The sequence below is a fragment of the Phocoena sinus genome, chromosome 16 (assembly GCF_008692025.1).
Source record: "Phocoena sinus isolate mPhoSin1 chromosome 16, mPhoSin1.pri, whole genome shotgun sequence".
Taxonomy (NCBI): domain Eukaryota; kingdom Metazoa; phylum Chordata; class Mammalia; order Artiodactyla; family Phocoenidae; genus Phocoena; species Phocoena sinus.
In genome coordinates, this window is record NC_045778.1 from 20,765,031 (window position 1) to 20,777,464 (window position 12,434).

Below are 12,434 nucleotides of genomic sequence, written 5' to 3' on the forward strand. Positions count from 1 at the left end.
TACAGCTGACCCTTGAACAAGATGGGTTTGAACTGCAAGGATCCACTTATACATCGGTTTACTTCAATAAATATAATGCCTGTATTCTCATTTTACAGATCTTTGTGTAAGGGAAAAGTTTATGCTCAGAGATCACAAAATGTGGAATAATAAAGCTAGGGTTTGAGTTCTGATTCTATCCAAACTGTTTCAGCTTCTTGCCCTTGGGTGAGTCACTTTCAATCCCTTTGTTCTTAAGGCAGAGATAGCAGTATGGAGCCTTTCACTTGCATGGGGGATCAGTACCCCCAACACCCATGTTGTTCAAAGGTCAACTGTATTTGGGGAAAAAAAAAAAATTCCAGAAATTTCCAAAAAGCAAAACTTGAATTTCCCATGCCAGCAGCTATTTACATATCATTTACATTGTATTTATAGCTATTTACATTGTATTAGGTATTATAAGTAATCTAGAAATGATTTAAAATATATGTGTAGGTTATATGCAAATACTATGCCATTTTATATAAGGGACTTGAGCATCCATGGACTTTGGTATCTTCGAGGCTCCTGGAACCAATCCTCCACGGATTCTGAGAGACGACTGTACTTATACTAAGGTGATAGAACCTAGACCATCTTGGCTATCATCTGTAACAAGAATCCTTAGTAACTGCTCAAACTGTGAAACTTTCCATACTCCTGTTCTTTCAAGGAACATATGTGGCTCACTTCCAATCAGAAAAAAACACTAACATACCAAACACAAAGAGAAAATCATTGGTTCAAAATCATTTAAAGAAGCCCCTATTTGTTAGACTGTTCAGATTAGGCATCTACTACTATCATTGCTTCTCTGTGGGTTAATGGTTTTATAAAGCATTCACCAAACCAATGCATCCTACAGAGAGATACATGGCAGACTTGATACAACATAATTAACCCAAGTTCCAATGTTAGCCACCAAATCAGTTCTGCCTGGCAGTTACTATGGACCTTGGATAGTAGCACAGCACAGCATTAGACAACAAAGAGATAGAGAATATGATATATAACAGAGGAAAGAAGACTGTGTGTTACCACAGTAAGTTTTTGTTCCTTTGCTTAAATATTCTTCATACCACACAAGGTTATGATGAAATACCAAAGTGGTATCACAATGCAAGCATCTTGGTAAAATAATGATTCATTTCAATAGGCCATCAATAGAATGGCAAAAAAACAATCTGTGCATTAGTATTTGATCTGCCTCAAATAGAAGATACTACTGTAAATAATTCTAAACATAAGCACAATTTAGTGAATAAGGTAGGAGACTGGTAGACTTAAAATTTTCAGATTCAATTTATAGCTGTTCACCAGTCACCTGCTGTTTTGACAAGTTACTTACCAACTTGTGCTGCCATTTCTCCGTAAATTTATCCCCTAAGATGAGGATAATTCTTGCAAATTGTGTCACAAGCATTTTGAAAGGAACCATGAGTTATTGTGTAATGCTCTTGAAATTCCTCAGATGTAGGGTCCTACACAAAGTAAAGTATTATTATACATCTCTCTAACAGTAGTCATCTGTTTGCATTATGATTTTTTTTCCCTACCCTCAACACTGTGATTCTTGGACACTAACCTTTCTCAAAGTAAAGCATCCAAAGCAAGCCTCCATTCCTGAACCAAGTAATTATTTTTTCAAGTCTTCATATCATCCACATCCTTCTCTTCCTTAAAAGGTATTATGAAAATTAGTAGTTATAAAACATAATGAGCTTCTTTGGTTCATTAAGGAATATATGGGATTATTTGAATTTTTTAATCCACTCTTATATGAACAATTTTATTTCCCATATTTATACATTTATTTTCCTATATTACTTTTTAAATTTCAACTATATTTTAAGGAGTTCATTTATAGATTTATGTTTTATGAAAAGAGAGAGCAGGTCAGAAAATGAAGAAGCAAGAAAGGCAAGCAAATTACTGCTATATGACCAAAATGTTTTTATTGGAACGATCAACAGTAGAAATTACCATTTTGGGCCACAAAAAACAGAATCAATGCTCATAATATTTTTATCTTCAGTAGAAGAGTTGAGCACAAGCTACAAAAAATTTTATCATACTATTCAAAACTTTATCTATTACTGGCTTTGCAATGAAGTCAGTCTTCAGTTCAAGAATAAAACATATATATTTGAATTTTTAGTTAATGTTGATACAATATTACATCTGAAACTAGAATTCTCAACCTTCTTACACAGTTCCTAAAATGGCTTCTCTTTGAATTTATGCACAGGGAAGGGACTGGGGAGGGATTAAAAAAACATGATGTCATCACTGTACACCTTTAGTCATAAAATAGTAATTTTTAAGAGTTTTTTAAACCCTCAGAATTACATTAAAATAATGATGTAAACTAGTTTCCTCCTTGAATAAATATTCCTCTACCTTCTAAATATGGCAGGGGCAAAACTTTGTGGGATAAAGATAAAACCACAGGGTTTAGAATGTTCTCTTAATATTTACTATTCTAGTGGTTAAGCTCTTTTAACTTCAGTTTCCTCATCTGAAAAAGGGGGACCATAACACCTGCCCTAGCTAACAAGCAAGACTGTTGTGAGGATTAAATAAGATACATAATCTATGCAAAAGAACTTTGTACACCATAAAACGCTATTAAAACAGTCATTTTTAACAAACTGTATCACATTATTTTCAAATTATGGACATAAAATAGTTTAGCACTGTTTCTAACACAAAACAAATGGAAACAGGTGTGTAAAACATATATTTAGGTCCATGGACACCAAATTCTACCTATGGTGGATACACAGTAAATAATCTTATTAAGAAAAGTACACTTTCTAAATGTTATCTTAAAATTTCCAGAAGCAAATCTGGAAGTACAAAAATAAAACTAACACTTTATTTAGGTGGACTGACCTAGCACTTTGAAGATTAAATATACTATTTACCTATTAGCTACGAATTAAGGAAAAAACTGAGCGCCTCTAGATTTTAAAAGGTTTAAAAAAATTCCTATGAAGGAAAAATACATACATGAAAGTGAAATAGATGTTCACTTCTCTGGAAATAGTTCAGAAAGAGCTAGTAGTGACAGCAAGGATTATACATATACAAGAGAACGGAGATGAACATGGATGTAATCTGCACTCTTGGTATAATAAAGGAAATCAGTGAAATCTTCCCATGTGGTTACTAGAATGTCCAGAATGGAAACTTCTCCCAACAGGCCATAGGTCAAATCTATTTACTACACTGTAAGGCTGAGTCCTCCAGGACGTTACCATGACTCTCAAGAATAGCTTATCCTTAATGAATGAGGCGACCTCTTTCTCTTTTACTTCTTAATATTCAGTATGCTTATAAAGCCAATCTCTATAAGAAAACAATTCTTAGCTTTCTGTTTGCTTTCTTCATGACACAAGTTTAAAGCTCTGATGAAGTGAACTATTGTTTATTACATGGTCCTAAAATTCAACCAGACTCATTCTGTTACCCAAAGACTTCAAAAGCAATTAAATGAGAACTCTGTATCTTCTAATTCATTCCTCAAACTCACAAATTAAAAAAAAAAAAAAGGCTAGAAAAGGAGTATATTTAAATCATTAAGGAATTATTCCAAAGAGAAATAATTTTGGTTAAAAACATTATTACATTTTCCACTCAATCCCCTTAAATCAAAACTGAGGTTAAAAGATTAAGCTCCTAAAAAAAAAAAAAAAAAAAAAAAAAAAAAAAGATTAAGCTCCTATCAGAGCAACTACCTACCTCCCTTTGAACTTTTACTTTTTCCTACCTCTTTAACTAGGTACACTTCAATACATCATTGAATCTGGACTTCTAGCAATAAAAAGTTTTTCTCAGGATAAGGATTCTCTTCCATAAAACTATTTCAGCTCTAGATTTATCTTCTGGCTATTTATGTGACCAATCATTGAATTAAACTTAAGGCTTCATTTTCTCCCAGAACTCTTCAATTCTATCCCACAATGACATTTCCCATCATTTAAACTTCCCAGTCTCAAAATACATACCACATCAGGTCAAATTTCAATTCTCTCTAGTTATTTCATTTACATATGCCTTAATGCCCAACCCAGGCTCTAAATTTTTCAAAGACAAAGTTTATGCCTTTCATTTTTCTATTCCATAGACTGTGATGTACTCTGGACAACAAGGCAATCCTAAACAGGTATCAAAAATCAGGTGAACCCACCCTCCCAACTTTATATCGCCAAATATTGCTTCCACGATGAATCAATAGAGTGATATAAATGTCACAACGTAATCATCACAGTGTCAGCATGACCACAAAGAAGCCTCTTCTGGCTAGTTAAGTTTCTCAGAACCTCACCTATAGGGTTAAAAGCTGTTCCAGGCACTATAATAATCATTATACTATTAGTGCACAGCGTCTATCACCCTTGTGTTGGACACAGAACAGATGTTTAATAACATTTAAAAAATGTAAATCTTAGTAAATTTCAGTAACTATATTGGCAATTTCTTTTTGCTAGCTTTCTACTTTCTACTTGCCCTGAGTCCTCTGAGAAATTACTAAAGCAATACAGAGATATGTTCAGTTATTTCTGAGGGGCATGTTAAGTATAAGAATAGTAACAGCCCCAATACCATGAAAATCTCAACCTGAGGCAGCATTCCAAGCTAAGCAAAAAAGGTAAAGGATCCATCTGCCTCTGAAGCAGTGATAACAAATACATATCAATAAATTACCATTCATGTCTAACAACATGACAACCTCAATGCCTAAGATCATGAAAATCTGATAAGATTCCATAGAATATTCTTCATGAGGTAGAGTACAAGAAAACTACGATTTACCTTGAGTTTTGCAATAATTAAACCTATTGTATTAAGCATCACTACCATTCATCCAAAAAAATTAAATTACAAATCAAGGCAGAAGAAAAGAGATTAAAACCCTATCAACGAAGGATGAAAACTACACCATAATTTACAAGTTAGAAAAGTGAGGCTGGGCATGGTGGTGAGATGGTATGAAAAAAGAGTAACATACCTTAATTTAATACCTTATTACACTTATATTAACCTCTCAAAAGTAGACTAACAATAGAAACCACTTAAATAATGACGTGGTAAAGAAAGATAACTGCCATAGAAAATACTGAGGTGCCATTATTGTTAAAGTTAAAAGAAACTGTAAATCAGTACAGCTGTAATCTTATCTGAATTTGCCATCTTAAGAATTAACTTTTAGTTAACACAACTGAAAGTGCAATTCACATAACAATTTTTCTAAATGTGGTAATATTTGACCTTAAAATATGTATATCCAGGAAAACAGAACATGAAATGTGACCAAATTCCTCAAAATTCTCATTACCCTACAAATTATTCTAAATTTGGTTCGTATGGCTACTACATAATCAGGACATCTCATAGACACAAAACTTTTAATAGCTAGTGTTATTACTTGAAAGTAAGATACTAGGGAAATAAAAGATATTTCAAACTAAATGAAATCATGTATTTAAAATATAATAGGAAGAACAAGAGAATACTTAGGATTATATTTTCAGCAACTAAGTGAAAGTAAAAAGCTTTCATCTTAATTTTCCCCCTTTCTGATACATGGAATACAACACAGTAAATTATGCATTTAAAATCTGCCCAGGGCTTCCCTGGTGGCACAGTGGTTGACAGTCCGCCTGCCGATGCAGGGGACACGGGTTCGTGCCCCGGTCCGGGAAGATCCCACATGCCGCGGAGCGGCTGGGCCCGTGAGCCATGGCCGCTGAGCCTGCGTGTCCGCAGTCTGTGCTCCGCGACGGGAGAGGCCACAGCAGTGAGAGGCCCGCGTACCGCAAAAAATAAAAATATAAATATAAAATAAAATAAAATCTGCCCCCCCCCTAAAAAAAGAAGAAGATAAAAAATAAAATCTGCCCAGGGTGGCTGACCAGTACTGATAAAAGAGGACCTACATACTGTATATTCTATACCAATATACTTAGTACCAAAGAAGATCTATACACTGCAGGCTGGTTTTCGCTATTGTTTTACATCACCATAATTATGTTCTGAAACCACAGCTTCATACAATAAGGGTTTGTAGGGCTTCCCTGGTGGCGCAGTGGTTGAGAGTCCGCCTGTCGATGCAGGGGACGCGGGTTCGTGACCCGGTCCGCGAAGATCCCACATGCCGCGGAGCCGCTAGGCCCGTGAGCCGCTAGGCCCGTGAGCCATGGCAGCTGAGCCTGCGCGTCCGGAGCCTGTGCTCCGCAACGGGAGAGGCCACAACAGTGAGAGGCCCGCGTACCGCAAAAAAAAAAAAAAAGAATAAAAAAAAAAATAAGGGTTTATAGTAGCAGTTGTTAAAAAAAGAAACCACAAAATAATTACTTAGAAGCATGCAAACTGTAAAGGATCTATTTAATGCCTGGTTTGCTTTTAAAGCCTGATAAAAAGAAAACATGGGTTTAGGACTAGAGAAATTGTTTGACATTTCAAACTTAAATGATATAATTATTAGAAATAGCAAACAAAAAAATTTTCAACTTACCTGGTTTCTTTCTCGATTTTTCATGACCTAGCTGCCCTAGATCATTACATCCACATGTGTATACTGTTCCATCATCCAGAACAAATACAGTATGTCTGAGTCCACATCCTACATCTCGAACCTTTTTATTTATAAAAAAGTCACTTTTTCTGGGCTCTAGTACAATTTCTTCATCAATTCCACCCAAACCTAGCTGTCCAAAAGATGCATTTCCCCAGCACAACATGTTTGTAATTCTTTTGGTCTTCCAGTTTCAATAAAACACTCCCTTCTGAAACACTGGCAAGTTGGAGGTATCCCTATGTCTGAGAAGATAGAAAAAAAGTTAATATGACTTCAAAGGAAACATAATGTATAACTGCTCTTTCAAGTACTAGGCTACAATAATCACTATGTAGTAAACATGAAATTTACTTTATAATGTTACAGAAGTATCATTCAATTTCAAAAACCAATCAGTTGTATATTTTTTAAATTATCATACAGAAATGTTTAGGAAAAATACATCACTCCCCATGATTCTTTGCAAAATCTAAATATTAACTAGTTTTGACTTTTTGTTGCCTTATAATAGACTAATCAAATTGAAATATTAAGTATCCTGATGAAGTTAATCTTTTTTTTCCTTTTTGCTTTGAATAATTTCAGTGGGAGCAAGAAATATGACATCTATCCACTGGCCCCAAAATCAGATATATACTCAGTGAAAAATTTAGCCAACTACAGAAACATAAAACCTTGCAATCTCCCTCAAGTCACAGAATAATTAGATTTTCTAACACCTACCTCCACATTAACAGAAAACTGAAGTTCTTATCTGTACTAGAAATAAAGCCAATAATGGAAACTTTGTTTCCCACAACTTAAAAGACTCTTCCAACTAACAGGCCCCAGATAAAATTACAGTTCTCTAGGTAAGCTTTGATATTAAGAAAATCACCTCCAAAGATCATACTTTACAAATCAAAATATTAACACTCTGACCTCACTACTAATTTAATTTAAAAACTCAATCAGTGTACCTAATTATAATACAAAAGTATGCAGTTTAAAGATCAAGACTCTCCCCCAAAATTCAACATTTTCTATTTCGAGTGGGAACCATGACTGAAAAATATCTCCCGAAGGCGATCTACATCTATCTATACCCCTAAGACAATTATTTGAAGATGGAAAAAAAACTGCAAATAACTCCGGCACTGCCGATTTTTCAAGAATAGAAATGCGGACTGGGACACTGAGAGTTTGGTGGCGAAATCTGTAGAACTTTCCAGTACGGTGACTGAATATTTCTTCGCTTATATAGACACGGATAACAAAGAGTCCACTTCATCTAAACCTACACAGATTTTTAGATATATCGCGTTACTAAATAACACAATTACAGGAAGTCAGCCTTATTCCCGTGTAGGTACCCACATTCCTTACACAGAACCTAAGAAGTTTCAAAACCCAACTTTCCTAAGTGCGGGCTAGCAAGTGCTGAAGCTGTCTCATTCCATCCATGACCCATCCATTAAGAAAAGTTTGATTTTATTCTTTTGGGGGCATCAGAACCCGATAGGTCCCGAGAGTTCTGCACTGTCTTCCCGGTTTTTGTTTTGTTTTTTTAAGGAGAGGACAGGACAACACCCCAAATTCCAACGTACGAGGTTTAATCCTTTTCTTTAAAAAAGAGGGGTAATGGGAAAGGCGTCCTCTTGCCAGCAACAGGTAGGGGAAACAGAAGCAGTTTATTCCCATCATTCCCTGAATATGCACTGAGATCAGCTTACGGGGACCGGGAGAGAGAAATCATCTGCACACACCCAACCTCGCGGGCCGGCCAGTCAACTGCTGCAGCCGTCCGCTCGCAGTAGCCGCAGAGGCCGGCGCACGAGGCTCGGCACCTCGGCGGCCCTTGTCCCAGGGAGGCCCTTCCCCGGGGAGGTGCGACATTCCAGCCCCCGGGCCAGGGGGCCCGACACTGCCCTCGTCCCCCCACCCCCGCCCGAGGAAACGCTGAGAAAGCACCCAGCGCCAGGCCGGCCTGTATCCGCCCAGCCCCCTCCCTAACGCCGTCACACGCCCCCGAACCCACCGGGGCAACGACTCACCCGGCCCCTCAAGGCAGGGGAAGCCCAGGGCGGCTGGGGGCGGCGCCTCCCGCAAGAGGGAGGCAGCGCAGCAGCTGAGACAGGTCTCCAGCTCCCGGACCCTCCTCCTTCAGCCAGTGGCTGCGAACACCAGAGCTCCTCCGGCGCCGGTGAAGCTGCTCCGCGGCTCACCTTCTCGGCTCCTGTGAAACTTTACCGGGTTCCTCAGAGAAAAGCAGCCGCCACTGCTCTCTAGCCCAGAGCCAGCCGTCAGCGACCCGGATGGAGCGGGAGGGGAAGGACAGGAGGCGAGCGAGGCGGAGAGCGTTAGGGGTGGGGAAGAGTTGGGGCAGACTGGGGAGGAGAAGGGAGAGAGGGAGGAGGCAACGCGGGGTGAGGGGGAGGGGGTCGGCGTCGGCCGGAAGTGAACCGCGGAGCACGCGCGCGAGCCCGCCCACTTCGTGGCCCGCGCGCCTGCGCCGGAATCCTCCCAGGGCGCACCGACCCGGGCGCCTGCGCAGTGTGGTGCTTTCCCTTGCCTTAAGAGAAAAATGCCAAGCACAGAAGTTGGAATTTGCAAGACAAATGGAGGTGTTTGGTGTGTCTTGTCACAGCGTTTCAGCGTGCACTAGGGCCTTTTAGTGAAAAAAATCTCTTCCTTTTTTGGCTAGGTTGTCTTTTTGCCTATTAGTTCCAGTTTCTATTATTTTATTCCACCTTTATCCAAGGAGAATTTTAAGTAGCAGATAAAACATCACAAATACGGATATAAAGGTTGTTGAAGTCTTTTATTTTATCCCTTAGCCCCAACTGGAGCTATTCTGAGGATGCCAGATGTATTGCAGCAATGATGGAGCCTACTGGCATTAAATATCAACACCACCAGTTCAGGCTCCTGATAAAGTGTTGGCTGCCATCACTTTCTGCACTCTCCCTGGAAGCTAAACTTATAATGCAGGGCCTCCTTCATTTAGAGAAAATTAAATAATGTATATGGCTAGAGTCCCTGCCTCACAAAAACAAACTCCGGATTTCCTAGGCCAGTCAAGGAGGAAAACCTGAAACAAGGCACTCTTGAAATTTTATGTCAGACTTTTCTAGTACCTTGACTTCAGAGTGAATGTTGAGAACCTAGAAAGAATTCCACGGTAAGCCATGTTTCTTTATCTCACTGAAAAATATATTTCAGATTGGAAAGTGTTTGTGCTAGAATATGTATGTGTTTTAGTTTCTTAGGGCTGCTGTAACACTATACTACAAATTGGATGGCTTGAAACAACAGAAATTTATTGTCTCACAGTTATGGAGGCCAGAAATCTGAAATCAAAGAGGCAGCAGGATTGGTTGTCTCTTGGGGTCTCAGAGAATCTTCTCCATACTTCTCTCTTAGCTTCTGGTGGCTGCTGACAATCCTTGGCATTCTTTGGCTTGTAGATGCACCACTCGAATCCCTGCCTCCATCTCCACATGGTGTTCTTCCCTGTGTTTCTGTGTCCAAATGTCCCTCTTACAAGGACACTAGTCATTAGATTAAGACCTGCCCTAATCCATTGTGACCTTTTTTTAACTGGATTGCATCTGCAAAGACCCTATTTCCCAATAAGGTCACATTCTCAGGCACTGGAACTTCAACCATCTCTTGGCAACCCAATTCAACCCACAACCTTATTTCTGTATATTACAGAAATAAGAATAAAAATGACAAGGTACTTAAGCAAAGAAAGCATAATTTCAATACTAGGAGTGGTGATGTTGCCCATGAAACATACTTCTTATTTTGATAGCTTCATTGCCCTTGTAGGGCTTTTGTTGTCTTTTAACCTTCAGGACTTGATGCCTCAGAATATATTATTAAAGGGGAAGTTATGGGATTTGGGTCTTTAAGATATGTAATAGATGCTGCAACAAATAAACACTAAAATATGAGTGTTAACATAATAAGAGTGTATTTTTTACCTTTTTAACATTCCAAGTGGGTGTTCCTAATGAGTCAAAACTAATTTCCAGGAACTTGGGGAGATGAGGGCACCAGGAGCTTCTTAAAACTTTTGTCTGGGAGGTGCCACATATCACATCTGCACACATAATGTTAGCAAGAACAACACCCCTAGATGCAAGGGGACTGGGAAACATAACCCCTGCTGAGTTCGCTGGTACTACTTTATGCCATAGAAGAGAGAGCATGAATTAGTGGACAGCTATCTCTGCTACATGGATGCATCTCTCGCTAGAATATTTTTAAATATAGGTCTTGCTTGTAGAAAGTGGAAAAGACTTTTCTAGATGTTCCTTTTAACCTTATAAATCTATGAAACTGTGATACAAGATCTCAGAAAATAGCCTGTGATTACCTTAAAAGTGAAACAAGTATAGGATCAGAAGTTTATTAGGATAATGTGAATTTGTTGTATAAAAGCAGCATGAGTAATTGATGATGAGTATGGCCTGTGGTGCTGGTTTGTCTGGACTCAGAGCCTAAGCCTACAGGCCACTCAGACCTCTGTCCTTCTATCCTCCCCAAAACACCTATAGACATTTACTAATGGTCTGTTTTACAGAAAATTACTTCTCAGTCACAATTTCTATAAACGGGGGAAGTTAATAATCTATACCTACCTCACTGGGTTGTGAGGATTTAATAAGGTAACATGTACAGTGCCTTGAACATGGCCAGTATTTTGTAAATGTTAGCTTTATTATTGCTAACATTATCTCTCCCGAAATAACAAGTAGTAAGAGAACTTTTGGGAAAGCATTCCATATCACAAATAATGATATAATTCTTATTTAGAACAAAAGTAAAATATTTTTTACCTATCGTGTTTTCATTTAAAAAAAAGCTCAGACTGTTGAGAGACCACTAAACTAGGTATTCATCCTGTCCCACTCTTTCCCCTGCTCCCTTCCATATAGCCATACTGCTTGTGCTGTACCCCACCTAACCTCCTTCATTCAAGTCTCTGCCCATGTCACCTCCCCAGTCTTCCCTGATCACCCTAACCAAAAAAACTAGCCCCTCACTCTCAATAACTTATCCTGCTTTATTTTATATCTGTTATCACTACCTGATATTTATTGTATAATACATAAATGTATAGTATTTTATTTATTATATTCCATATGTTATATATAGATAAATTTAAAATAATTATGTTGGGACTTCCTGATGGCACAGTGGTTAAGAATCCGCCTGCCATGGGCTTCCCTGGTGTGGCAGTGGTTGAGAGTCTGCCTGCCGATGCAGGGGACACAGGTTCGTGCCCCGGTCCGGGAAGATCCCACGTGCCGCGGAGCAGCTGGGCCCGTGAGCCATGGCCGCCGAGCCTGCGCGTCCGCAGCCTGTGCTCCGCAACGGGAGAGGCCACAACAGTGAGAGGCCCGCGTACCGCCAAAAAAAAAAAAAAAAAAAAAAAAAAAAAAAAATCCGCCTGCCAAGGCAGGGAACACGGGTTCGAGCCATGGTCCAGGAAGATCCCACGTGCTACAGAGCAACTAAACCCGTACGCCACAACTACTGAGCCTGCGTGCCCAGAGCCCGTGCTCTGCAACAAGATAAGCCACGCACCACAACGAAGCAACTAGAGAAAGCCTGTGCGCCGCAACTAGAGAAAGCTTGTGCACAGCAACGAAGACCCAACGCAGCCAAAAATAAAAAAAAATTTATAAAAAATTAAAAGATAAAATAATTATGTAAAATCTATAAATATATATTATATAGGTAGATATATAAATGTTTGTCTTTTTCACTAGAAAGAAAACTCCATAAAGGCAGGGACTTTGTTTTCCTAAGTGCTCTGTTCCTTAATATCTTGAACAGT

The 12,434-nt window shown here is 38.8% G+C and overlaps 1 protein-coding gene across 9 annotated transcripts in view; it reads right to left on the bottom strand.

Annotated features, from left to right (window-relative positions):
* The window catches only part of HERC4 (HECT and RLD domain containing E3 ubiquitin protein ligase 4), a 134,160-nt gene extending 125,188 nt beyond the window's left edge, over positions 1 to 8,972 (bottom strand). For 2 of the 9 annotated variants that reach the window (XR_004346176.1, XR_004346177.1), the window contains exons 1-2: positions 8,638 to 8,965; positions 6,542 to 6,846 (exon numbers count right to left, since the gene is read on the bottom strand). Coding sequence is in view for 7 of the 9 variants with exons in the window: in XM_032608095.1 (XP_032463986.1) it covers positions 6,542 to 6,767 (226 nt within the window). In the remaining 2 variants the exon portion in view is untranslated. Of the gene's footprint in view, positions 1 to 1,369; positions 1,579 to 1,606; positions 1,688 to 6,541; positions 6,847 to 8,316; positions 8,335 to 8,621 lie in introns of those variants that run through there. The other 7 variants (XM_032608095.1, XM_032608091.1, XM_032608093.1 and 4 more) reach the window with 6 other exon arrangements.
* Positions 8,973 to 12,434: the final 3,462 nt, after the last annotated feature.